Source organism: Arachis hypogaea, chromosome 14 (genome assembly GCF_003086295.3).
Source record: "Arachis hypogaea cultivar Tifrunner chromosome 14, arahy.Tifrunner.gnm2.J5K5, whole genome shotgun sequence".
NCBI lineage: Eukaryota > Viridiplantae > Streptophyta > Magnoliopsida > Fabales > Fabaceae > Arachis > Arachis hypogaea.
The window spans coordinates 141,168,955-141,193,645 of record NC_092049.1 but is presented as its reverse complement, the minus strand read 5'-3'; the positions used below and the strand labels follow the sequence as shown (position 1 = coordinate 141,193,645).

The 24,691-nt window shown below is 34.0% G+C and overlaps 5 protein-coding genes and 1 long non-coding RNA gene across 8 annotated transcripts; 3 read left to right on the top strand and 3 right to left on the bottom strand.

The window, feature by feature from the left end:
• The first annotated feature begins 690 nt into the window (after positions 1 to 690).
• On the top strand, positions 691 to 3,229 carry LOC112798087 (probable aldo-keto reductase 2). The gene is made up of 5 exons (XM_025841260.3): positions 691 to 1,158; positions 1,478 to 1,681; positions 1,951 to 2,123; positions 2,298 to 2,400; positions 2,667 to 3,229. Exons 1-5 carry the CDS (start codon positions 946 to 948, stop codon positions 3,003 to 3,005), a joined length of 1,032 nt encoding a protein of 343 aa, XP_025697045.1. The 5' UTR covers positions 691 to 945; the 3' UTR covers positions 3,006 to 3,229.
• LOC112798082 (probable aldo-keto reductase 2) lies at positions 3,036 to 8,207 on the top strand. Of its 3 annotated transcripts, XM_025841251.3 has the most exons (6): positions 3,036 to 3,175; positions 3,505 to 3,840; positions 4,260 to 4,463; positions 4,815 to 4,987; positions 5,085 to 5,187; positions 5,505 to 6,068. In XM_025841251.3, exons 2-6 carry the CDS (start codon positions 3,628 to 3,630, stop codon positions 5,844 to 5,846), a joined length of 1,035 nt encoding a protein of 344 aa, XP_025697036.1. In that variant the 5' UTR covers positions 3,036 to 3,175; positions 3,505 to 3,627; the 3' UTR covers positions 5,847 to 6,068. The 3 variants fall into 3 exon arrangements, with proteins under 3 accessions (XP_025697036.1, XP_025697037.1, XP_072071708.1); XM_025841252.3 differs by lacking the exons at positions 3,036 to 3,175; positions 5,505 to 6,068 and adding an exon at positions 7,643 to 8,207 and having other exon boundaries at positions 3,435 to 3,840; XM_072215607.1 differs by lacking the exon at positions 3,036 to 3,175 and having other exon boundaries at positions 3,435 to 3,840.
• Positions 8,208 to 9,340: 1,133 nt separating this feature from the next.
• LOC140178791 (uncharacterized) lies at positions 9,341 to 11,640 on the bottom strand. The gene is made up of 3 exons (XM_072216053.1): positions 10,176 to 11,640; positions 9,494 to 9,695; positions 9,341 to 9,397 (listed from the first exon to the last, which is right to left on the bottom strand). The coding sequence occupies exons 1-3, from the start codon at positions 11,051 to 11,053 to the stop codon at positions 9,341 to 9,343; spliced, it is 1,137 nt and encodes a 378-aa protein (XP_072072154.1). The 5' UTR covers positions 11,054 to 11,640.
• A 709-nt stretch (positions 11,641 to 12,349) lies between these two features.
• Positions 12,350 to 15,264, bottom strand: LOC112798081 (uncharacterized). Its single transcript, XR_003199920.3, has 3 exons — positions 15,124 to 15,264; positions 13,327 to 14,738; positions 12,350 to 12,693 (listed from the first exon to the last, which is right to left on the bottom strand). It is a non-coding gene; the product is annotated as an uncharacterized lncRNA (long non-coding RNA).
• A 1,739-nt stretch (positions 15,265 to 17,003) lies between these two features.
• On the top strand, positions 17,004 to 19,858 carry LOC112798080 (probable aldo-keto reductase 2). Its single transcript, XM_025841250.3, has 5 exons — positions 17,004 to 17,521; positions 17,958 to 18,161; positions 18,534 to 18,706; positions 18,829 to 18,931; positions 19,292 to 19,858. The coding sequence occupies exons 1-5, from the start codon at positions 17,309 to 17,311 to the stop codon at positions 19,631 to 19,633; spliced, it is 1,035 nt and encodes a 344-aa protein (XP_025697035.1). The 5' UTR covers positions 17,004 to 17,308; the 3' UTR covers positions 19,634 to 19,858.
• LOC140178496 (probable xyloglucan galactosyltransferase GT13) lies at positions 19,186 to 21,900 on the bottom strand. The gene has a single exon (XM_072215606.1). It carries the CDS (start codon positions 21,779 to 21,781, stop codon positions 20,156 to 20,158), a length of 1,626 nt encoding a protein of 541 aa, XP_072071707.1. The 5' UTR covers positions 21,782 to 21,900; the 3' UTR covers positions 19,186 to 20,155.
• Between the last annotated feature and the right edge of the window lie 2,791 nt (positions 21,901 to 24,691).

The following is a 24,691-nucleotide window of genomic DNA, read 5'->3' as shown; positions in this document are numbered from 1 at the left end:
AATTTTTTTTATAAAAACTATATTTACTTTCTTGTTTAGAATAACTATACTCAGCCATTTGAGGTTTCACAGCTGTAGTCATTTGACAATTAACATTCACAAAGCTTCATTCTGCTTCTTCCACTGATATCATAGTGCTACCATCATCTTCACATGACAACAATGGCTAAAGTTGGAAGAATGAAGCTGGGTTCACAGGGCTTGGAGGTGTCTCAGCAAGGACTTGGTTGCATGGGAATGTCTTCTGGCTATGGACCTCCAAAACCAGAACCAGATATTGTGATAGGAATTATGACTTCCTCCACTCCCCTTATTTTATTTTTAGTTTAGTATTGTTTTTGTTTAGAAAAGCATTCAAAAGGAAGAGGAGCACTGTGCTTTTGGCATTACCTAAATTGCACTATATTATGCTGATCTAGTTTATTGAGCCCACCAAAACCTCAACTTTAGTGAGATAATCAAATACCAAATCCATTTAACTTCATTGCATTTAAGAAGATAAAGACATATCACTATATCAGAGATGAAAACCAACATAATTAAGACCTAGGGCATATTCTCTTACAGATAATTTATTTTATTTTGTACCTACTGAAAAATAAAAGTATTGAAATATACCAATCAAGAACAAACGTATCCAACAATCGGAACCTTAAATATATATATACTGGTACATAAAAAGTGTTGTAAATACTATTTCAACATGGAGATAGTCATAAATTTATCCTCATTAGTCATAATGATTTCTAATGAAGTGAATGATTAATAATATGATATTAATTAATAATCTTTGCCTTGCTGTCATGATGGAGTTTTCAACTACTTATAAGAGTAGGCACATAGCTCAGAACATTCATTCAAAGAAGCCAAATAAAACTTCTGCATCACTCTTCGAACACTGATCATAGTTGCAACTTGCAAGCACATCATCACCACAACACAGCAATGGCTAAAGTTGGAAGAATGAAACTGGGATCACAAGGTTTGGAGGTATCTCAGCAAGGACTTGGTTGCATGGGAATGTCTGCTTACTATGGACCTCCAAAGCCAGAACCTGACATGGTTGCTCTCATTCACCATGCTGTTCAAAGTGGTGTCACATTCCTTGATACCTCTGATGTCTATGGTCCTCACACCAATGAAATTCTGATTGGAAAGGTTCCTACTTGAGCTTTGATTCACCTACCCTTTTGACTTTTCTTCAATTTTTTTTTTTTTGGTTGTTCTGATCCTTGGACTTAATTGGAGACAGATAAGTTGATATAAACAGTTCAGTTGATTTTATCCAAGTGAAAAAATACCGAGTGTTTTCAAGATTTTGTGTTGCTTTTCTCTCTGTTATTGATCATGGATTCTTCTTAAGCAAGTTCTCAAGTTTGAATTTTATAAATGAATAATGTCATTTCTTATTATGTCATAATTTTTGTTTTGGCTTGTGCATATGATATTATGATGAAATGTTTGGAACTTTGAGCAGGCTTTGAAGGGAGGGGTGAGAGGGAAGGTTGAATTGGCAACCAAATTTGGTATCAGCATTTCTGATGATGAAAAGTTTGAGAACCGTGGTGATCCATCATATGTGAGAGCTGCCTGTGAGGGAAGCTTGAAGAGACTTGAAATTGATTGTATAGATCTCTATTACCAACATCGAATTGATACACGTGTTCCAATCGAAATAACGGTTTGAATCTTTCTCTGTGCTAATACTATTATTTAGTTAATCTTGAATCTTTAGGACTACTTCGGTGAACACATGTTTAAATGTTTCATTGTATTCCATTTTATTCTATAATTCTCTATCAGTTAACAAGATTGAATATCATATTCTTATGGAAATGCAATCTGTTATATGGAACTGACATTTTAATTGTTAAGAGCATGAAGTAAAAAAATAGACTACTTTATGTGTGATTACTTCAATTTTTTTCACTTCTTCAATTTCAAGTTAAGATTGGTGAGCTTAAGAAGCTTGTTGAGGAGGGAAAAATAAAATACATTGGTCTATCCGAGGCTTCAGCTTCAACAATCAGAAGAGCACATGCTGTTCATCCCATATCAGCTGTGCAGTTAGAATGGTCTCTTTGGTCAAGAGATGTTGAAGAAGAAGTGATTCCAACTTGCAGGTGCAGTTTAAGACAACGAATAACTCGATGTTTGAAACACTAAGATGATCCAATGGCATACATTGTATAGAAGTTACTATGATCTATATGATTGGATTATCATAGCCTATATCATCAATATAAATATATGATCCACAATTTAATTTCATGGCTTTTAAATTTTATACTTCTCAGGGAACTTGGTATTGGAATTGTTGCATATAGTCCTCTTGGGAGAGGATTCCTTTCATCAGGAACAAAGATACTTGAGAATTTATCTGAGGGTGACTTCAGACAGGTTTGTGTTAACACAAGTTAGTGCTAATTACTTGAGCATTTTCATAATTAAGTGTACCTTGGCATTATTTACGATTTTTCATTAGTTCAAACTTTAATCATGAACTCGCTATTATTTTCTGTATTGATCTTCCTTTAGTTATATACTTAGCATTTTATCATATAATAATGATGATTACTAACTGAACACATAAAACAGAATACAGTTTTCTCGATCAACAAAGTTAAACAAGTAAAGTAGCTTGGTTAATCTTATGTGTGTTACAGAATCTGCCTAGATTCCAACCTGAGAATCTGGAGAAGAACAAGACTATATTTGAGAGGGTTAATGAAATGGCGGCGAAGAAGGGATGCACTCCATCTCAGCTTGCATTGGCATGGGTTCACCACCAAGGAAATGATGTCTGCCCCATTCCTGGAACCACCAAAGTTGACAATTTTAACCAAAACATTGCTGCTTTATCTGTGAAACTTGCACCACAAGAAATGGCAGAACTCGAGTCCTTTGCTGCCGCGGATGCTGTCAAGGGTGATAGATACGCCGGCGATCTAAGTACCTGGAAGAACTCTGATACTCCACCACTCTCTTCTTGGAAAGCTGTTTAATTTTCTTGCTGTTGATTTGTTCTTTCAATTAATTAAGTGATCTGAAGTTTGAACTCTATTGCAGATAACTTCATGTGTGTGTCTTGTGTATTTCTCCGTCTAAATAAACAAAAGACTTAAGCACATCAAAAGTGCATTGGCATGCCTTCTACTATTAATCTTTGACTAAGGTGGAAGCAAAGTTTCATATCTAAATGATTCAGTGATTTGTATTTTGTTTTTAATATTAAAATTTATGGTCATAAGTGGATGAATATAACTAACAAGTAAGTACTCATTTTGTGTTATTTTATTTCTTCAAGATCCAGTAGTTTTTCAATGTAAATATATGAGGTGAAAGGTCCTATTAACATTTTTTAAAGAAAATAAGAGGTCCACCATTTGATTAGTTAAATGGGGGTGGGCTTGTGGGGTTCTTTTTCTAATTGCTATATTCTATAATGGCTGCTTGGAGTGGGACAAGTTTTTTTATTAAAATTATATTTACTTTCTTGTTTAGAATAACTATACTCAGCCATTTGACGCTTCACAGCTATAGTCATTTGACAATTAACATTCACAAAGCTTCATTCAGCTTCTTCCACTGATATCATAGTGCTACCATCATCTTCACATTACAACAATGGCTAAAGTTGGAAGAATGAAGTTGGGTTCACAGGGCTTGGAGGTGTCTCAGCAAGGACTTGGTTGCATGGGAATGTCTTCTGGCTATGGACCTCCAAAACCAGAACCAGACATGGTTGCTCTCATCCACCATGCTATTCAGTCTGGTGTCACATTCCTTGACACTGCTGATGTCTATGGCCCTCACACCAACGAAATTCTAATTGCAAAGGTTCCTACTTGATCTTTAATTCAGCTACCCTTTTGGATTTTCTTTTGATTTCTTATGTTTTTCTGATATGAAGTTCCTTGGTTATAATTAGACTAATGTTATTTGCATATACAAGTTAGTTGATATCTCTTGAGATAGAGTAAGAACAAGACAGAGAATATTCTGTTTCTTGTTCATGTACATCTTCCTATCAGTTTATGGTTTTGGATAAGTGGTTTCATGACACTCTGAATGTCAAATCAGGGGACTAAGGTGAAGTAGTAAGGAGTCTTTTCCATCCTCAATAACTAACTAGTGTCGAGGGTTTGAGTCTCGGCTTGTGAAACTTTGTTTAAGAGATCAAACAGTTATTGGGATGTATACTCTTTCTATGTGAAGATATCATGTCTTTTATTGTAGTTAGTTTCAATTTTTGGCAGGCTCTGAAGGGAGGGCTGAGAGAGAAGGTTGAATTGGCAACCAAATTTTCAATCAATATTATTGGGGAAAGGAAATTCGATATCCGTGGAGATCCAGAATATGTGAGAGCTTCCTGTGAGGGGAGCTTGAAGAGACTTGACATTGATTGCATTGATCTCTATTTTCAGCATAGAGTTGATACTCGCGTGCCAATCGAACTCACTGTTAGACCTCTTTCTTTCTCTTTTTGTTTTTGCTTTATCACCAACTTGATGTCATTAATGGAGGGTTAAATAAGTTTCTAGTCCTTGTAAAATCAGTAAATTGTCTCTATTATTATTCCAGATATACATAGATCAACTTAGAAATTGGTACCTGTAATTATGTTGGGACCAAAATATAAATCACCAGCTTTGCATCACAATTGTATTGTACAACAACCCCAATCTGCATTTAGTATATATGTGTCTTTGTTAAGGAAACACTTGATACAATCTTAGGATGTGAGATAATTGCATATATGAAGAGATATGTATGATGACTTCAAATTTTTCCTTGTAATTGTTTTAATCAAGATTGGGGAGCTTAAGAAACTTGTTGAAGAGGGAAAAATAAAGTACGTCGGTCTATCTGAGGCGTCGCCTTCAACAATCAGAAGAGCACATGCTGTTCATCCCATAACCGCTGTGCAAATTGAATGGTCTCTATGGTCCAGAGATGTCGAGGAAGAAATAATTCCAACTTGCAGGTGTGAATCTAAAGCACAAGGATTAATGTTCTTTTTAACAAGCAATTCTATTTCTAGGACTTCTGAATTTTTGGCTTCCAAATATTGTCCTTTTCAGGGAACTTGGCATTGGAATTGTTGCATATAGTCCTCTTGGCCGCGGATTCTTTTCATCCGGATCAAAGTTGCTTGATAATTTGTCGCAGAACAACTTCCGGAAGGTTTGTGTGATGTGCATTTCCTTAATCATGTTTTCTGCTCATAGTCACACATTTTCATCTACTTCAAAACCTTGTGCCTTTCACAAATTTTAACAAGTCAAACTTCAGTGGATTACTTACCTACTAATATTATGAGGATTTTGTTAATCAGTGTCCTAAAAAGATACATGATAATATGCACTGATTTCATAACATATATCATATCCATATTTAATAGTTTTCCCTATATAACACTTACATCTTACTATATTATGTTCCTCAAATGTTCATCAATGATACATAAATTATAAAACCTTATGTTTTGTGTTCTGTTGCAGGCTCTGCCTAGATTTCAACCTGAAAACCTGGAGACGAACAAGACTATATTCGAGAGGGTCAATGAAATGGCCGCGAAAAAAGGATGCACTCCATCTCAGCTTGCATTGGCATGGCTTCACCACCAAGGCAATGATGTCTGCCCCATACCTGGAACCACCAAAATTGAGAACTTTAATGACAACATTGGAGCCTTGTCTGTGAAACTTACACGGGAAGAAATGACAGAACTCGAGTCCTTTGCTACCGCAGATGTTGTCAAGGGTGATAGATATGCAGAGGATATGTTAGCTACATGGAAGAACTCTGATACTCCACCACTTTCTTCTCGGAAAGCTGTTTAATCATGTTCATCACAATGTTTATTTTATCATTGCACCTTCAAGAGTGTTGGTTACTTTCAATAAATAGATCAGTATGAAGGGCATGTATGTGTTCCCTTTTGAAATGAATTTGGTTACATCAGTGAACCTTCCAAATTTCTAGCTGCTGATTTTGTATATTCTTAACTTTGAAGTGGTTTTTGGATTCTGCTGCCTATACATAAAATAAGGGTTTATGGAGAATTTGTGCCAATGAAAAAAGAGTCCTTATTCAGTTGCAGATAGTGGTCAACTTGCAGTTGATTGTAGTAGTGAAGATTTTGACAATCCAGAAAATTCACATGCCAGTGACTATTAATAAAGGGTTTGGCTAATATGTGTCCGATAAAGATATTAATCAAGAAGTTTATTATAAAAAATTGTGTAAAGTTTGATTTTTAATACAATTGTTATGCATTTATTAAAAGTTAAAACAAAATATTTAAAATTATCTAATAATAGTAATCTTAATTTATTTTTGGTTGAAAAAGAGAATCTATCTATCTATTTATTTATAATAAATAAAAACTGATACCAACTCTTTCATAATGAGTTTAAACTATCTATTTTTTTTGCTAATGATGTCATATCAGCAATTCTAATGACTTGGTAAAAGATAAAAATCAACCAACCACTATTTAGTAAAATAAAATGTTTTAAAAAAATTTAAAAAAAAAATTCTTATCTATTATTATTCAATTGAAACATCAAGTACTAATTAAATGCAATAAACATACATTAAAAGTGTCATAATAATAAGGTTTAATTAGTCTGTTGATTCCTATAATTTCGCAAAATTTTCAATTAGGTCTTTATACTTTTTTTCCTTTTAATTGAGTCTCTATACGTTAATTTTTTTTCAATAAAGTCCGTACCGTGAGTATAACGTTTAAGATAATGGAATATTCTATTTAAAAAACGAATATTCTTATAAATTAATTAAAATAGCTAATTGAACATATATTTATTTTTTTTAAAATACCAAAAGAACCCTCATATTTTATCCAAAGAAAAAAAACCCTATCAAGCCCTTTTCGACCCTGCCGCCTCTCCGATGGCGCTTGACGACGATCTGAAGAGCGACGACCAGAATGCGCGCGGCGACGTCGCTGCAAATCTGTCCCGCAAGAAAGCCACCCCTCCTCAACCCGCTAAGAAGCTCCTCATCAAGCTCCGCACAGGTTCCATACTCCTCAATTTTTGTCCTTTTTCCTTTTGAGGATTTTGTATAATTCGGGGGTGATGAATGGGTTGTTTTATTTGTGTTAAGGGCCTCACTTTAGTGAATTTCTTAGCTGCTTAGTTAACACTAGGGGTTTGAGTTATGTTAATGGCTTGTTCTTAATACAATTTTTGGGTTAGAAATTGAATCGAAGTTTGTTAATTGGTAATCATCTTATAGAGCAGATATATAAGATTTTGTTCATTGGTTACATTGATAATAAATAAACTTAGAGAAGCAAAACTGGAAGCCAGAGAACTCTTATTCATTTGCTGAGACAAACTTTTTCATCTACTTCAAAACTTGGTGTTTTTAACAAATTTTAACAAAGTCAAACTTTAGTGGATAACTTACCTAGTACTATTATTATTGTTAGGATTTTGTTAATCAGTGTCCTTAAAAAGATATATGGTAATATATATTGACTTCATAACACATACCAAATCCAAATTTAACAGTTTTCCCTGTATAACACTGCATCTTACTATATTATGTTTTTCAAATGTTCATAATGATACATAAACTATAAAATCTTATGTTGTGTGTTGTGTTGCAGGCTCTGCCTAGATTCCAACCTGAAAACCTGGAGACAAACAAGACTATATTCGAGAGGGTTAACGAAATCGCCATGAAGAAAGGATGTACTCCATCTCAGCTTGCATTGGCATGGCTTCACCACCAAGGCAATGATGTCTGCCCCATACCCGGAACCACCAAAATTGAGAACTTTAATGACAACATTGGAGCCTTGTCTGTGAAACTTACACCACAAGAAATGACAGAACTCGAGTCCTTTGCTGCCGTAGATGTTGTCAAGGGTGATAGATTTCCAGATGGTTTTGTACCTACATGGAAGAACTCTGATACTCCACTTTCTTCTTGGAAAGCTGTTTGATCAAGTTCATCACTTAATATTTAATTTACCATTTCACCCTCTGGAGTGTTGATACTTTAAAAATAAATAGATCAGTGTAAAGGGCATTTATGTATTGTGTTCCCTTTTGAAATGAATTTGGTTACATCAGTGAACCTTTGAAATTTCTAGCTGCTGATTTTGTATTCTTAACTTGGAAGTGGTTTTTGGATTCTATTGCAGATAACTTCATATGTATTCTACAAAACACAGTTCACATTTCTATTTCTTCATAGAATTTTTAAAACAATTTGTATGGTGGAAGAATTCATTTTTTTTCTTTTCTAATTGAAGAAATATGTAATAGTGATTATTGTATATCACAAGTAAGTGCGTTATTTTGAACTTGAGGAGAAAATGGTTGCCAGAGTTAGAGTTACACTTATTTTACTTTGAATTAATATTTTTACATTATCAATTTGAATAGAATTTAAGAAAAATATCAAATCATAGTGACTTTATTAATGTTATGGTTCTCCTGTAACTTGTAGCTATTATCAATGTTATCGTTCTGATTTTATTAGTTAGCATTTAACAGTATATAATTAATATGTTTTAAGAAGCAAAATTAAATTAGACAATATATGTATTTATATATAATATATGATGATTAATTTAGTGACTAATTTTTAGTATATATATAATATTTTTGATAAAAATTATATATAAATATTATATATTCTATTATAAAAAACTTTCAAAGAGTTCTCACTTAAATTAATATATTTTAAACTAATAATTATTTAAAAAGATACCTTATTCCCACCTAAAGTCCCTTCGGCAAAGCCATCGAGACCTTAGATAAGACCTAGCCCACCACTCCTTCGGCATTGCCATCAGAGCAAGAGAGCTAGGGGATCAAATATTCCAATACTTACACCATTGTTTTGTACATACCTATATTCCTACACCATTGATCAAACTAAGCCATATACTACTCTCTAATAATGTCAAATTGGCATATATTCACATTTTAGAAAAGAAAAACAACTAAAGTAATAATTAAACCAAACTAAATATACTACTAAAACTTCTTGCTTGAATAGTCTCCTTCTTTTTTTGTAAATTCTCTTTGGTCCAATAAAACACACATATTATGTTATAGTTCCTACATAAAACATTAATTAAAATAAGATAACTACCATGATTAAATAATTCAAAGAGTTTAGAGAGTAACAAATTAAATAATTTTTAAAATAGTAAAAAAACCACGTACGATAATCAGTTATGTCAAGTATACTCTTTCTTCTTAGATTTTCTCCTCTAGCTCTTTTCTCCTGGCGTTCAAAAAATTTTTGAGAGTGACTAACAACTTGTGCGTAAGTTCTTGTTTTAACATATTCACTTGAAATTCTTGACCATTGTTTTCCTAATTCTTCGTAGCCTTTGAGAAACAACCTGCCAAAGAGATAGTTTGATATAATGAATGATTAGCAGATTTTATAGGAAAGTTCTTTTTGTCTGACCTTTAAACAACAAACATATAATTAATACGTACTTGTGCTCTTGTAAAGTCCAATGAACTGTTTGTCGCCGTTTATTGTTGTCACTAGAAGCTACAGGTAAAGTTTCGGGTTGGATTATGGTGCTGTTAGTATGTCGGTTTTGTTCTCTTCTTGCCCCTGACATGGTTGATGACGGTAAGGTAATATCCATTGGCACTGCCATGTCTGCCGCAAGCGCCATTGCCTCCATCCTATCATGATAATATTACCAAGATGTATTTACAAAACAGAATAGAAGACTTAACCAAAAAATTTAAAAAATATTGATTAATCACAAAATAAAAAAGTATGAATTGTGCTTTAATTATGTTGTAAATACAAATTGGGGTTATTTTAAAATGGCAACGGATCAACTTCTATTGTATATAATTATAAAACTAAGATTTGAAATTTTTCATTTCTACATTACAATTGTATTTAATTGATATAAAAATAGTTTTACGAGTCTCCATATATCAGTATAATTTTTTTTTTTTTGCCTTTTATTTTGTTTCTTTGTTTGATTAAGAATGATTGGGATGCAAAATTAGTTATAAAAACATCGCAGACACTAGCAGGAGCGCTAACAATTTGGATATGAATGTAAGTGTATCACTGAGTATCCATATATCTGTATGGGCAAAAAATAAATAAAGAAATAAAAAGGGAATGAAAACATTTAGAGGAGTCACCTGTGATGATGATGAGTCCAATGAGGCGGTGGAGGTGGTGGTGTTGCATTGACGATGGGAATGGAGAGAGGGCTGTGTTCCAATGGGGTAGCAGGCACAGGTATCGTGATGCTCATGTTCCCAGGATAACCGTGTTTGATGGCATTAACGTCGGTCATCACTTTCAAGAATCGCTCTTGCAGCTGTGCCGGAGTCTTTCCAGGGAGTTGAGCAGCCACGGTTTTCCAGTGATTGTGTATAGCATCCTGTAAACAATTGGCCATAACCAACTCAAAAGCTTTGTTCTCCTCCCAAGTCCAGACCTGAGGTTGCGGTTGAGATTGAAGTGGTTGATGACCACCCACTGCGGCAATCATCTGTGACGGTGGTTGATAACCCCAAGTGTCATTAAAAAACTGATCAGTCATCTTGTTTATATCTGTCTGCGACTTGGATTGATGCTGAGATTGAAGCTGAGATTCTAGCTGAGGCAGAGGCCGAGGCAGAGACTGGGAGCAAGGCTGAGGCGGAGATTCTAACTGAGGCTGAGGCAGAGGCAGAGGCTGGGAGCAAGGCTGAGGTGGTTGATTAACATGGACGTCAATAGCACATTGCTCTTCCATATTCGTTGAATGCTGGAGCTGAGGCTGAGAATGCTTGGTAGCTTCCGTCTCCTCCCGGTTCGTATCCATCATGAAAAGAGCATCCAGTTCCTCTTTCATCTTTTCTGGGTTATCCTCCATATCCATCTTTGAAAGAGTGTCATCCCAAGAATGCAGCTGATTATCGTCCAAGTCCAAGGGAAACAGATCTTCCATCATCTCCTTGGTATCCATCGTTAAAATAGCATCTAGCTCCTCTTCAGTTATTGCTGCATCAAATCTTTCCTCTGCAATCATTCCTGCGTTCTGTAGGTCTTCCCTTCTTCCTAGTTTCTTGGTTCTTCTTCTTCTTGGTTCTTCTTCTTCTTGGTTTCTTGGAGAGTATCTTTCGTTTGGTTTAATCCTAATAACACATTTATTGAAACTTCACTATAGATTAAAGTTGTTTAGATTAAATTAAATTAAGGGAACTTCCACAAGGATTACATTTCGTTGGAAGATTTTTTCTCTTCACAAGGGTTATCCTCCATATCCATCTTTGAAAGAGTGTCATCCCAAGAATGCAGTTGAGTATCGTCCAAGTCCAAGGGAAACAGATCTTCCATCGTCTCCTTGATATCCATCGTTAAAAGAGCATCTAGCTCCTCTTCAGTTATTGCTGCATCAAATCTTTCCTCTGGAATCATTCCTGCGTTCTGTAGGTCTTCCCTTCTTAGTTTCTTGGTTCTTCTTCTTCTTGGTTTCTTGGAGAGTATCTTTCGTTTGGTTTAATCCTAATAACACAGATTAGAGTTGTTTAGATTAAATTAAATTAAGGAAACTTCCACAAGGATTACATTTAGTTGGAAGATTTTTTCTCTTCACATTTAATATAAGCTTCATTTTTTAAATTAAAGTGGTTTAGATTATATTAAATTATGGATAAAATCCAAAAAGATTTCATCTTCAAAATTTTATTTTAGAATCTTTTAATTTTTATATAATGTAAATTTGAAAAATTTTAACTAAATAAAGAAACTATCCTAATAGGATGTCGAGCTTCTTTCCTGGCTTGATGAAGTGAAGTTAATGGCAGCAACTCTTCGAACCGGAAAGAGATGAAAGCCAATGGAAGAAGCCTATGAGTTGAAAGCAAAGAAGGCTTACAGACAGAGGCAGGGACTTAGGTTGAGGCAAAAAATGGCTTGATGAAGCGTTCGTTCTTGACAACTATGAATTTAAAGAATGATAATGTGGGATTTGTTGTCTTTGGTAGTTATTTTAGTTCTTGATCTAATTATGAAACAAGCTCTTTCCCAACTACATGCCTTCTAATCGAAAATTGATTTAAATTTGTTTTTTAAAAGATATATTTCTCAATGTAAAACGAAAATTTAAAGTTTAGATTTTATTAGAGAAATCACATTATTAACTAATTTTGTTAAGTTTAAATAAGTAAAAAAAGTGAGAAAATAAATAAATCTTAAAATAATTTAATTTTTATGCACATGTTTTTATATTCAATCAGGATTTGTTACTATAAGAAAATGCCTACTCAGACATTGCCAATTCTCAGAGGCTAAGCTTTTTTAAATTCATATATATAATTCTGTATTTTTAATTAAATTAATCAAATATTATAAAATAAAAATAAATGTATAATACAGAATGCGGGTTACAAACAATCTCTTCTGGCTCTCCCCCCCCCTCTCTCTCCTACTGTGTTTGGACTAGAACTTTACAAAGACAATTTAACAGAGGTTTTGCGAGCAAATAGCCATTTGATCAGTTGAGGGATCGAGTCCATGGCCGAGACAAATCCTCCAATCCGGTAACAAGGTCAGGAGTCGCGCGAATTGGTTTTGGTGCAATGATTGCAGTGCCTTGACTTCCAGGCACAAATGTATTTCTTCTAGTCTTCTAGTCTTCTCAATCAGTGACCAATGAGCAAGGCATTTCTGAAAAAATAATACATAACAAGTTCATAAAAGTTCAAATATCAAAGTTTATGGCTAAAGAAGAAAAATAATAATCACTCATGCAAGAAAAAAGATAACAAAACTTAACAATTAACAATGTTTATGTTACATTGATACATGAGATAGAGTTTCATATGTAATCAATTCAAATAATTCTGAAGCAAGGAGATAATCTTATATTAGTAAATTTTTTAAAAAAAAATTGAAGCTGTTAATCCTTGTGTAAGCATGCACATGTTTTGCAGGAATTTATCAAAAACAACAGAATAAATAAACACTTGGTCACATTAGGTTCCAGAACAAATAAACACTTGAAAACCATGCGTCTTCTTATGATGAGGAACACCTGGAAGTGGTAAAAAGAAAACAATATCAGGTTTAGCATGAGTCAGATCATCAAGGAAATTGAGCTTCTTATCTTGATAATTAATATAATCTACTTTTGTTAAGTTATGCTTAGCCAATTGGCTCATTATCCTCAAAACAATTATCCTATTGGAGCAGTTATCAGCATATATAACAAGAAATAATATCAAACAATAAAAAATAACTCGATTAATTGAGAAGTCATAGAGTGCAAAAAGACAAAGTCAAAGTGCATCCAAATCCAACCTTTTTTTATCAAGGATCATTTCAAGATATGATTTGGTGATCCAAGGTCCATTGATACCAAGCCTCATTGCTTCTGTTCAGTCTGCAGAAAATTATTTTTTCCCCACTTTTGGATAAGTAACTCAGCATATTATTAATAAAAGAATGCATAATTGGAGTAGGCAGCAAGGATATACATAGAAATCTCTAGCCAAACAAGGTTTTTAATATAAAGTGGAAGAGAAGGTAAGAAAAGATACAACAATGAAAATGAGAATAACACAAGATCATAACTGACAGTTGAAATGCCAACGAGCTAGTTAATATCACAATTGACACTAGGCCCAAGTTGTAAGACTAATTGTTTTCACAGAAGTGGCACACATCCGAGTGAATGCAGCTGACAGGATAATTTTACAAGTAATGGGGTGAAAACTTCAACAAAATACTTAGGAGAAAACAACAAGACTTTATGATCACTGATAAACCTGAACCGAACTTGCCCTTCAAAATCTCCTGAAAAAGTAACACATACAAGATAAAATCCCAGGGACCATTTATCAAACAGTGGAATAGAACTCATTCGAATTTCAGGGGAAATTACATGAGAAAGCTGCCAGGAAATTGAATAAGTAAACAGCTCTGGTATGCATTGCTTAATTACGTTTCTGATAAAACTTGTGTTCAAGATCAATCATTGAGTTAATAAACTCTAAGAACATGGATGATGATTAATACAGATCAAGTTAGTTGAGACTTAGAGAAGAGATTGAATTTAATTTCCCTTTTTCCATGCTTGCATTCTTAGTATTTCTCTGCAATTATCCATAAATATGGCTTTTAAAAGGTATTAAAAGACTTCCAGATAAGTAACTACCATTAAAAGGGTTTAGGATTTACACTGATGTATCATATTATATTATATTGAAGTTTCTAGAAGAAATAAAACACAGAAGTCCAAACCCCTTAAACTGGCCCAAGCTGAAGAGTTTCCTGCCTCAATATCACATTTTGCCGAACTTATGGTGAACAGGTTTTGCGAAATTTAATATCAAATTAATCAAAGCATATCAGACATTTTACTAACAAAAGGTTGAAAAGAACAAATCAGACAGCAATGCATACTCTTGACATTTCAGAAAGTGAGAAAGAGAAAACTAAGCAAAATTTAAAAGAATCAAGAAAAGAAGAGTTCTTCCCAAGTGAAGCAACCAAATGGATGATGATCATCTTCAAGTCCATCATATCGTTGCTACTACAACAAAACCAACAGCAATAGACATCAATGCAGTTCCTTGAATGCTAAGTAAGCTCAGTGCAGCAGACTTATCCTGATTCTCTTGATCTTCAGTAGAAGACTTCAGTGTGTTAATTGGAACTTCTTCTTTCGTAACCCCTGCCATGTTAGAAACTCTCTGTCTCACTTCAGCTACCTGCAGGTTGCACAAGAATGAATCACGACATTTGAAAGAGTATTGAATCGGACTGGATGTTTAATCAAAAGGGCACTTTTCACTTTTCATTCTATATTCTCATTATATATATGTTCATCTAAACCAGGGCATTCAGTTATTTATACCACAAAAATCTCAAATCCAGCACTTCTTTATATATAAAATGCAGTTAAATATACCTTCTCTAACAATCAGAACCTAGAACCCTAAGAACCAGAAACATACCTTCTCTAACAATCAGAACCTAGAACCCCAACAACCAGAAACAATACACATTCAGAAGCTAAACCCCCAAACTTAAAAACCCTATAATCGCAGAACCTCCACAATTCACAGAACCAAATTTAGGAAAAACGAAACATACCATCTCTGTCTCTTTTGGCCATTGTTGTTCATCATCATCATCATCATAGCCACACGCACCTTCTTCGACACTGAAACGAGAGAAGAAGTGAGGTAATGAGCAAGAAAGAGAAGATAGAGAGTGAATCAGAGAATGATTATCTAGTGAGTGCACGATGGTGAGCGACGAGACGACGATGTGAGCTACGATGATGAGCCAAGGAGGCTTGCGACGATTGGGAGCAGCGACGGTGAGCGCGCGAGACGACGATTGTGAGCTGCGACGGTGAGCTCACGAGACGACGGTGGTGAGCGCACGAGACGGAGATGGTGAGTGGCGGCGACGGCGAGAGACGAAGGAAGGTGAAGAAGAAAAACCTCTGTGAATTCGAATGGCGGGTAAATTCAGTAACTTGAAAACTTGCCTTGAAAAATTTTCATTAAGCGCATACTAAGCAATTAAGCATAGGAAACACTTTTTGGGAAACGTTTTTTAGCAACAAAAGTATATTCATATGTATTAAAATAAAGTTTATTTTTAGGATTTTTTCCTAAAATAAAATAAAAAAATTATTATTTTTTCAAAGCCAATATACTAAATTTAATTTTAGAAATGTCATTTTTTTTTAAGAGTGAGTTCACTCAACCCCGATAAACTCCATCCAAATTTTTGAAAATTTCAATTTTTAAGCTATTATCATCGTCTCCATTAGTTAGGACTGTCAAAATGGATCAAACTCATCGGGTCAGCTCGTTTACCCATTTAAATGGACATGCTTTGTCTAAGCTCGTTTAAATTTCGGGCTAAACGGGCCGAGCCCGATTAATTCGAAAAAAATGACGGTTAAACGAGCTAGTCCGTGGACTAAACGGGTGGCCCGTTTATTTTTTTATATATATTTTTTCAAAAAAAAAGTTGTACTTTTAGTCGATATTTCTCCTGATCCTACCCAAAAATTCGACCCATCAAATAAAAAGAATATTATTTTTTAAAGATTTTTTTATCTAAAAGTAATATTTTTTGTCAAAATATTTTTCAAAAAATAAAATAAAATGATAAACGGGCTGGCCTGAAAATGGACAACAAAATAGAATAAAGAAATTTTGTTAACGAGGTGGTCAGAAAATGGACGACAAAATAGAATAAAGAAATTTTGGAACGTTCGATTGCAAATAATTCTTTTATTTATTTCAAATATATATAATTTTAAGGGGATGCTCCTATAAAGACGCAAAAAACGTCTTTTTTTTAAAGATATTCTTTAATAATTAAAATTTAACATATATAATCACTTAAATTATATTATTTTTGTCAAAATTAGGTCTGACAAATTAATTTGATCGAAAAATAGTGAATCGAATTTTGAATCCGTCTAAATTAATATTATTTTTTATAAAAAATGACTACAATATCTCTATTATATAAAATGACTAAAATACTCTTATTATATATATTAATTTTGAGAATCTTAAATTCTAACCCTTTTCTTCTCTATCGTTATAGGGTTATAATTTAAAGTTTTCAAAATAAATATATATATATATATATATATATAATAGGAATATTTTAGTTGTGTTTTATAATAGGGATATTATAGTAATTTTTTATAAAAAATATTAATTTATACCGGTTCAAAATTTAATTTATTAATTTTTTTGCTAAATTGATTTGTCCAGTCTAATTTTAATAAAAATAATACAATTTAATTCATTTTATGTGTTAAATTTTAATTTTTAAAAAATATCTTTAAAAATAGACGTTTTTAACATTTTTATTAAGTGGCTCCCTAATTTTAAACCTTAAAATAATTCTCATGTGTCATGTGTGCATTAGTAGGTCTGTAGGTGACTCATAAAAAATAATAAAAAAGGTAAAAAGAAAGGGAAAGAAAAAGAAAAAGAGAGGTGTAAGAACGCATATTTTATGACTCTATTATCAATCATTTTTACCTTATATAACATTTCTTCTTCTTTTTACAAAATACTATCTATGGCTGATGATTATGAAGTATGAGCTGCTTTTTAATTGAGAAGTGTGAACCACATTGTATCTTATCATAATAAATAAATCTTTCTTCACAGGGTACTGGTCTCCATAAAATTGTCACAGCTATCATATTCATTTGACAATTAACGTTCACAAAGCTACATTCAGCTTCTTCCACTGATATCAATCATAGTCCTACCATCATCTTCACATCACAACAATGGCTAAAGTTGGTAGAATGAAGCTGGGTTCACAGGGCTTGGAGGTGTCTCAGCAAGGACTTGGTTGCATGGGAATGTCTGCTGCCTATGGACCTCCAAAACCAGAACCTGACATGGTTGCTCTAATCCACCATGCTATTCAAAGTGGTGTCACATTCCTTGACACTGCTGATGTCTATGGCCCTCACACCAACGAAATTCTAATTGGAAAGGTTCCTGTTTGAACTTTGATTCTGATACCCTTTGGAATTTTCTTTTGATTCCTTCTGTTTTTTTCTGATATGAAGTTCCTTGGTTTTAATCAGACTAATGTTATTTGCATATACAAGTTAGTTGATATCTCCTGAGACAGAGTAAGAACTAGAGAATATTCTGTATCATGTTCATAGTTTATGCTTTTGGATAATTGGTTTCATGACACTTTGAATGTCAAATCAGGGGACTAAGGTGAAGTAATAAGGGGTCTTTTCCATCCTTAATAACTAACTAGTGTCGAGGGTTTGAATTTCGGCATGTAAAATTTGAGGACTAGACATTGTGTTTCACAGTGGATATGCTGAGAAACCAAAAAAAAAAGTTATGGGATGTATGCTTTTTCTATGTGAAGATATCATGTCTTTAATTGTAGTTAGTTTCAATTTAGGGCAGGCTCTGAAGGGAGGGATGAGAGAGAAGGTTGAATTGGCAACCAAGTTTTCATTCAATTTCATTGAGGATGGGAAATTTGAAATCCGTGGAGATCCAGAATATGTGAGAGCTGCCTGTGAGGGAAGCTTGAAGAGACTTGAAATTGATTGCATTGATCTCTATTTCCAGCATAGAGTTGATACTCGCGTGCCAATTGAAGTCACGGTTTGAGCCCTTTCTTTGTTCTTCTGTTTTTGCCTTATGATAGTTCTGTTATCTCCAACTTCATATTATTTATTAAGGGTTTTTTGTTCACTGAAAAATCAGCAAGTTGAACCTTGTAAATTGTGTATTGTTATTCCTGATAACATAGGGACTAATATTACTTAACAATGTATTGTACTATATGCATTTTTGAATATATGTCTTTGTATCCTTCAATGCTTTTGTCTATTTCCAAGTTTTCATATCATATAGTTAAGGAATATGAGTATGCAACATGTTCTGGCATTGATATTTGATACAATCTTAGAATATGAGATGAGGCAGGGATATGTATGATGACTTGAAATTTTTCCCTTGTAATTTTTAATCAAGATGGGGGAGCTTAAGAAACTTGTTGAAGAGGGAAAAATAAAGTACATCGGTCTATCTGAGGCGTCGGCTTCAACAATCAGAAGAGCACATGCTGTTCATCCCATAACAGCTGTGCAAATTGAATGGTCTCTTTGGTCTAGAGATGTTGAGGAAGAAATAATTCCAACTTGCAGGTGTGAATCTAAAAGCACAAGCATTCATGTTCTTTGTTAACAAGCAATTCTATTTCTAGGACTTCTCAAAAACATCATGATACAATTCCGGAATTTATGTTTCCAAATATTGTCCTTTTCAGGGAACTTGGCATTGGAATTGTTGCATATAGTCCTCTTGGCCGCGGATTCTTTTCGTCTGGATCAAAGTTGATCGATACTTTGTCGCAGGATGACTTCCGGAAGGTTTGTTTCGCACGTCTGTAATTACAGAAATCATGCTTCAATCACTTTGTGCATTTCCATGATCATGTTTTTCTGCTGAGAGTCACACATTTTCATCTACTTCAAAACTTGGTGTTTTTAACAAATTTTAACAAGTCAAACTTTAGTGGATAACTTAACTACTACTATTATTATTATTAGGATTTTGTTAATCAGTGTCCTTAAAAAGATATATGGTAATATATATTGACTTCATAACATATACCAAATCCAAATTTAACAGTTTTCCCTGTATAACACTGCATCTTACTATATTATGTTTTTCAAATGTTCATAATGATACATAAATTATAAAATCTTATGTTGTGTGTTGTGTTGCAGGCTCTGCCTAGATTCCAACCTGAAAACCTGGAGACAAACAGGACTATATTCGAGAGGGTTAACGAAATGGCCATGAAGAAAGGATGTACTCCATCTCAGCTTGCATTGGCATGGCTTCAGCACCAAGGCAATGATGTCTGCCCCATACCCGGAACCACCAAAATTGAGAACTTTAATGACAACATTGGAGCCTTGTCTGTGAAACTTACACCACAAGAAATGACAGAACTCGAGTCCTTTGCTGCCGCAGATGTTGTCAAGGGTGATAGATTTCCACATGGCTTTGTACCTACATGGAAGAACTCTGATACTCCACCACTTTCTTCTTGGAAAGCTGTTTGATCAAGTTCAGCACTTAATTTACCATTTCACCCTCTGGAGTGTTGATACTATAAAAATAAATAGATCAGTGTAAAGGGTATTTATGTTTATGTATTGTATTCCCTTTTCAAATGAATTTGGTTACATCAGTGAACCTTTGAAATTTCTAGCTGCTGATTTTGTATTCTTGACTTCGAAGTGGTTTTTGGATTCTATTGCAGATAACTTCATATGTATTCTACAAAACACAGTTCACATTTCTATTTCTTCATAGAATTTTTAAAACAAAATATAGTGGAAGAATTCATTATTTTTTTTCTTTTCTAATTGAAGCAACATGTAATATTTGGTATTCATAATACTAAGACTTAATATGTACAAAGATTGTTCCAACTAAACACAAAAATGAAATGCAACTAAATAGACCTTTCAAATGATTTGTAATGAAGATTTCTAAATAACATCATCATCCATGCATGCATGATCCATCTCGAAAAGGGTGAGAAAAATCCATGAGCAAATTTGAGACCTTGTGAACCAACTTCATTCATTAGAATAGTAAACATTGTCTGTTGATGAAATCTCCTTTTTTATTTCTTCTACTCTTCTGATAATACCCTTAACTGCTATATCAAATGCATCCTCAACTTTCCCTAATCTAGACCTTGGTTCACGGTATGTAACTCTTGGAATAAGCCTAATAACTTCTTCTCTCATCTTAGAAATTCTAGTCCTAGAAATCCTAGCCAATGTGTCATTGATAATTGCTTTGTTCTCTCTAACATCACCTTCAGGTATGAACACAGAGTAGCTTAAATAGTCTTTTGGTAAATGCCATCTATATTGTTCATAAGCTGACTTTGGATGGAAGAAAACCGGTATGCAGCCGGCTAAGATCGCGTCGAAAGTTGATCTCCTCGTGTAGGAATCGCCGGACGGCTCCAAGCAAAAGATTGATTTTTGAAAAACACTCATGATGCTGACCGGATCTTCACAAGTATTTTTGTTGTTTTTACCCTTGTAGCAGCTTAGGAGTTTGCAACTTCTAGAAGACAGGCATTGTCTGATGAGCTCGTTTCTGATGGAATACGGTGCATTAGGCCTTGGGGCGCCCGCGAAGGAGAACAAATAAGGCCTCTTCATTCTTCTCATTCTCTTTTGCCACAAAGAAACCTGAAGATCCTTTGAAGGGTGAAAGTAAGTTGGATATGGAATTGGGAAATCATTGTCATAGGAATCTGTCTCAATTGTCAACATTGACATGTTCCTAGCTTCTGGCAAGAACATTAACTTGGTCCCCCAATCACCAAAATCACCACTTTTTCTTCTGAAATCATATGCTGTTCTTCCACCAATCAAAAAATGATCCCTACCCCACATCCTCTTCCATTCTTTCTGATTTGAAAGCCATTCCACAAGTGCTAATGGAGCTTCATCTCTAATTCCATCATCATATCCCCAAAGATATTGACCAACATTAAGACCAGCATAATAAGGCACAAATATTGCTGAGGCCAATGCAGAATCATTGGTTAAGCACTTGTAATGCTTCATAATGTTGTGGAAAATAACTTCTAAGGAGAATTGGTTTGTTTGGTACCAAGTATCCTTCAACAAAACCTTTGCATTCTCAATAATCTTAGGACCAAGTCCTAAATTTGTGAGATAAGGACACATATCACCCCAATGCAATAAACTGCGACATCTCTTTAATAAATCATCATTGAACCTGCTAGGAAGTTTATGAACATAGATATATTGGCCATAACAAGGGTCTGAATTTCTTATTGGTGGAGCCTTATTATTACTATTTGGTGTAACAATAAGTTCATCAACATTAACATTGTTGTTGTCTCTAATCAAAGGAGGAGGAGGAGGGGGAGGAATCATTTGTTTCTCTTGTGTGCTATTGAATTCAACCCCATTTGTTGTTGAATTGTTTTGAGTGAAATTGAGTGAGGGAATTGAAGGTGTAATAGGAGTATTATCATTATCAACATGATGATGATTTGCACCATTGGTTTTGAATGGTTTTAAGGAGAAACCATTTTCTTTGATCACAGAATAATAATCCAAGAGAATCATTGACATGTAGAAAAGAAAGATGGTGAGAAAAACAAACCGGAATTGTTCAAAGTACCTCCTCAATGGTGACTTATTGTCCATCATTCTTTCTTGTGTTTGACTTTGAAGATGAAGAATATAATGTATGTGTTTGTTATTATTTCTCTCTGATGAATCATAAGAAAAAAAGAGGGAGAGAGATTGATTTTGTAATGCAAGAGTTTGATTCTTATTTTATAAGAAGGGCATTAAATATAAGGAATGATATATGGAAAGAAATCATGGGAAAAGATTTGTTCTGAAAAAAATCAATGAATTATTCATTTTCTTTTTGGCTTAAAAAGGAATATATATGGAAGAAGAAGAAGAAGAATAGAAATTTGAGGACTAAATCAAGAAATTAAGTCAGGTAAGATTCTTAATTTCTTATATGTGTATATATAGAGGCATCACACATGCATGCATGCTAGACAAATTAAGATTACCAAATGCAATTATAAATGTTAATTAAGAAGAACGAGTAAATTAAGAAATATGAAATTTAAAGAGTATTAATAAAATAAAATTATTTAATTTAATATTTATAATTAAAGTAAAGTAACAATTAGGCTCTCTGAAAATTTTGATCTCGGACCAATTAGTTATTGAAGAAAAAAAAATATCAATTTGGTCATCCACGATATTGAATAGTAGATATATGATGTCCTTCTATAAATTTATCTCGTAAAACTTTACTGTGATGTTTATATGTATTGTTACTTATTGTAGCGTGTTTATTTATGAAAAATCATCATGTAGATAACAATTTTTAGAGCGAAACTTCATTCACTTATTTTAGTAGAATTCGTGATAACTAGAGAGCACTTGGAAAAGATTATATGTAAACTCAAAAGATAATAAATGTTTTATTGTCTAAAACTGTATCGTTTCTATGTTTACGTGGCAGCAATGGAACACGCACTATGAACAACTCCGTTTCGTTTCGCCCTATCCATTGAAGAAAAAAAGACCTACATGTCCACTGTTTATTATCATAAAGGACTTAATTAGTATTTTTTTTCCAATGACTAATTAGTCTGAAGTCAAAATCTTCAAAAATTAAATTGTCACTTTCCTCTTATAGTTATATATTTAGTATATCTAAAATTATATATTTATTTTAATAATAATTACAAATATAAATGAGAAAACTAATATATTTTAAAAAAGAAGTTAGAGTTGCCAGAGGTTCCAAACAAAACAATATATGGCCCCGAAACATTATACAATTAAAAATGTATTTTAATGAGGGATTATTACTATTAATAATCATTTTGAGACCAATTCACACAAACCAGAAATACTTGTATATTTAATTATGTATGACCAGACATTAGCCATTGATGAGTTTTAAAGAGCAACGAACTCATTTGATTTTTTTTTTTTGGTGACTAAACTCATTTGATTTAAAAATGAGAAATATTTATACATTAGTGAAGAATGAATTATAATTAAGAGTTTTGCAGTATTCATTTATCTATTAATAGTTTATATTATGTTCATATATGAATATAACTGGTAAGATATGATTTGTTCAGATAGCATGCAAAGTTTTCTTAATTAAAAAAATCATATAATTAAAGAAGAGTAAACTATTATTTTTACCTACAAAAGTTAAAAATGCTGATAAATTTACTCATAAAAAAATTATTATTTGTACCCATAAAATATGAGTTTCATACAATAAAATTATCTAAACCGTAAAAAATCACATAAAAACCTCAAATTACCCTTATCATCATCCGCATCATCTTTCCCCTCCCTACTAATCACTCCATAATCCTCATCTGCTCGTCACCGTACTACCACCACCACTACTAACCACATCCTCTATCTCTCACCAATAATCAATTGATTTTCAAAAATCCTAATAGTAATCTTTTCAGCTTCGAGCCACCTCTCCTCTTCCATGACAAATATCGCAGCCTCTGTTTCGTTCCTGCAGTTTCCAGCGTCAGCAACCACCGCTGCCGTCCTCCTTCCGCCGCGGCTACCCCTCCGTCTCTCCTTTCCTGTCTCGCCCTCGCCGACCAGAGGACCTTTGCACCAGCCCCTTGTTTCGTTACTGCCAGCAACCCGGAGCCGTAGTGCCCCGCCTTTCCTCTCTTCACCGCCAACCACCCTCACCTACCGTGGCTACCTTCTCCTCATCACCGAACCAGTGCCGCCGACGGGCCACTGCGCCAACTGCCACTACTGCGGTCCTCTTTTCAAACCAAAACCGTGACAAACTCTCTCTCTTTCTATCTCTTTCGCCATCTATTTTAAACCACCAAACTATAATTCACTTCTCATTCTCCTCTTCTTCCCTTTCTTTTTTCCTCTTTAAGAACCAGAGACCTCCGAACCACCATCACTGCCATCATTGCCTCCGCATTTTCAGTCGCCAGAACCGCCACGAACCACCGTCCTCTCCACCATCTGCGCCCGAGCTACCCTCACCATCCCCATCGTTCTTTCTTTCGGTCCAGACCACTGCCAGAGATGAGAGAACCACTCACCAGTCTCGCACTTCTTCCACTGAACCATAACTCAGCCCCTGTTCTCACTCTCTCTTTTACTCCAACAAGCTATCCGCGACGTCACCATCATCATCAACTTTTCCGTCGCCGAACCTTCAGAGCAACTGCCGTAGCTAGCGTTTCTCTCGCTGAAACAGAGCTAAACAGAACAAGCTCACCCATGCCTCTCAGAATTTGACTCAGGTGAAGATTGCTCAATTCGTTCAATTTTCTATATAGCCTATTTGAGTTTGATTTGTTGGAGGGACATTATGTGATAGCATTCTGTTTTGAGTTCAATGAAAAGTTAAAAACGATGACGATGAAGATAATTTGGAGTTTTTATGTGATTTTTAGTGTATGGATAATTTTATTGTATAGAACTCATATTTTATTGGTACAAATAATAATTTTTTTTATAGATAAATCTACCACCATTTTCAACTTTTTTTGGATAAAAATAATAATTTATTCA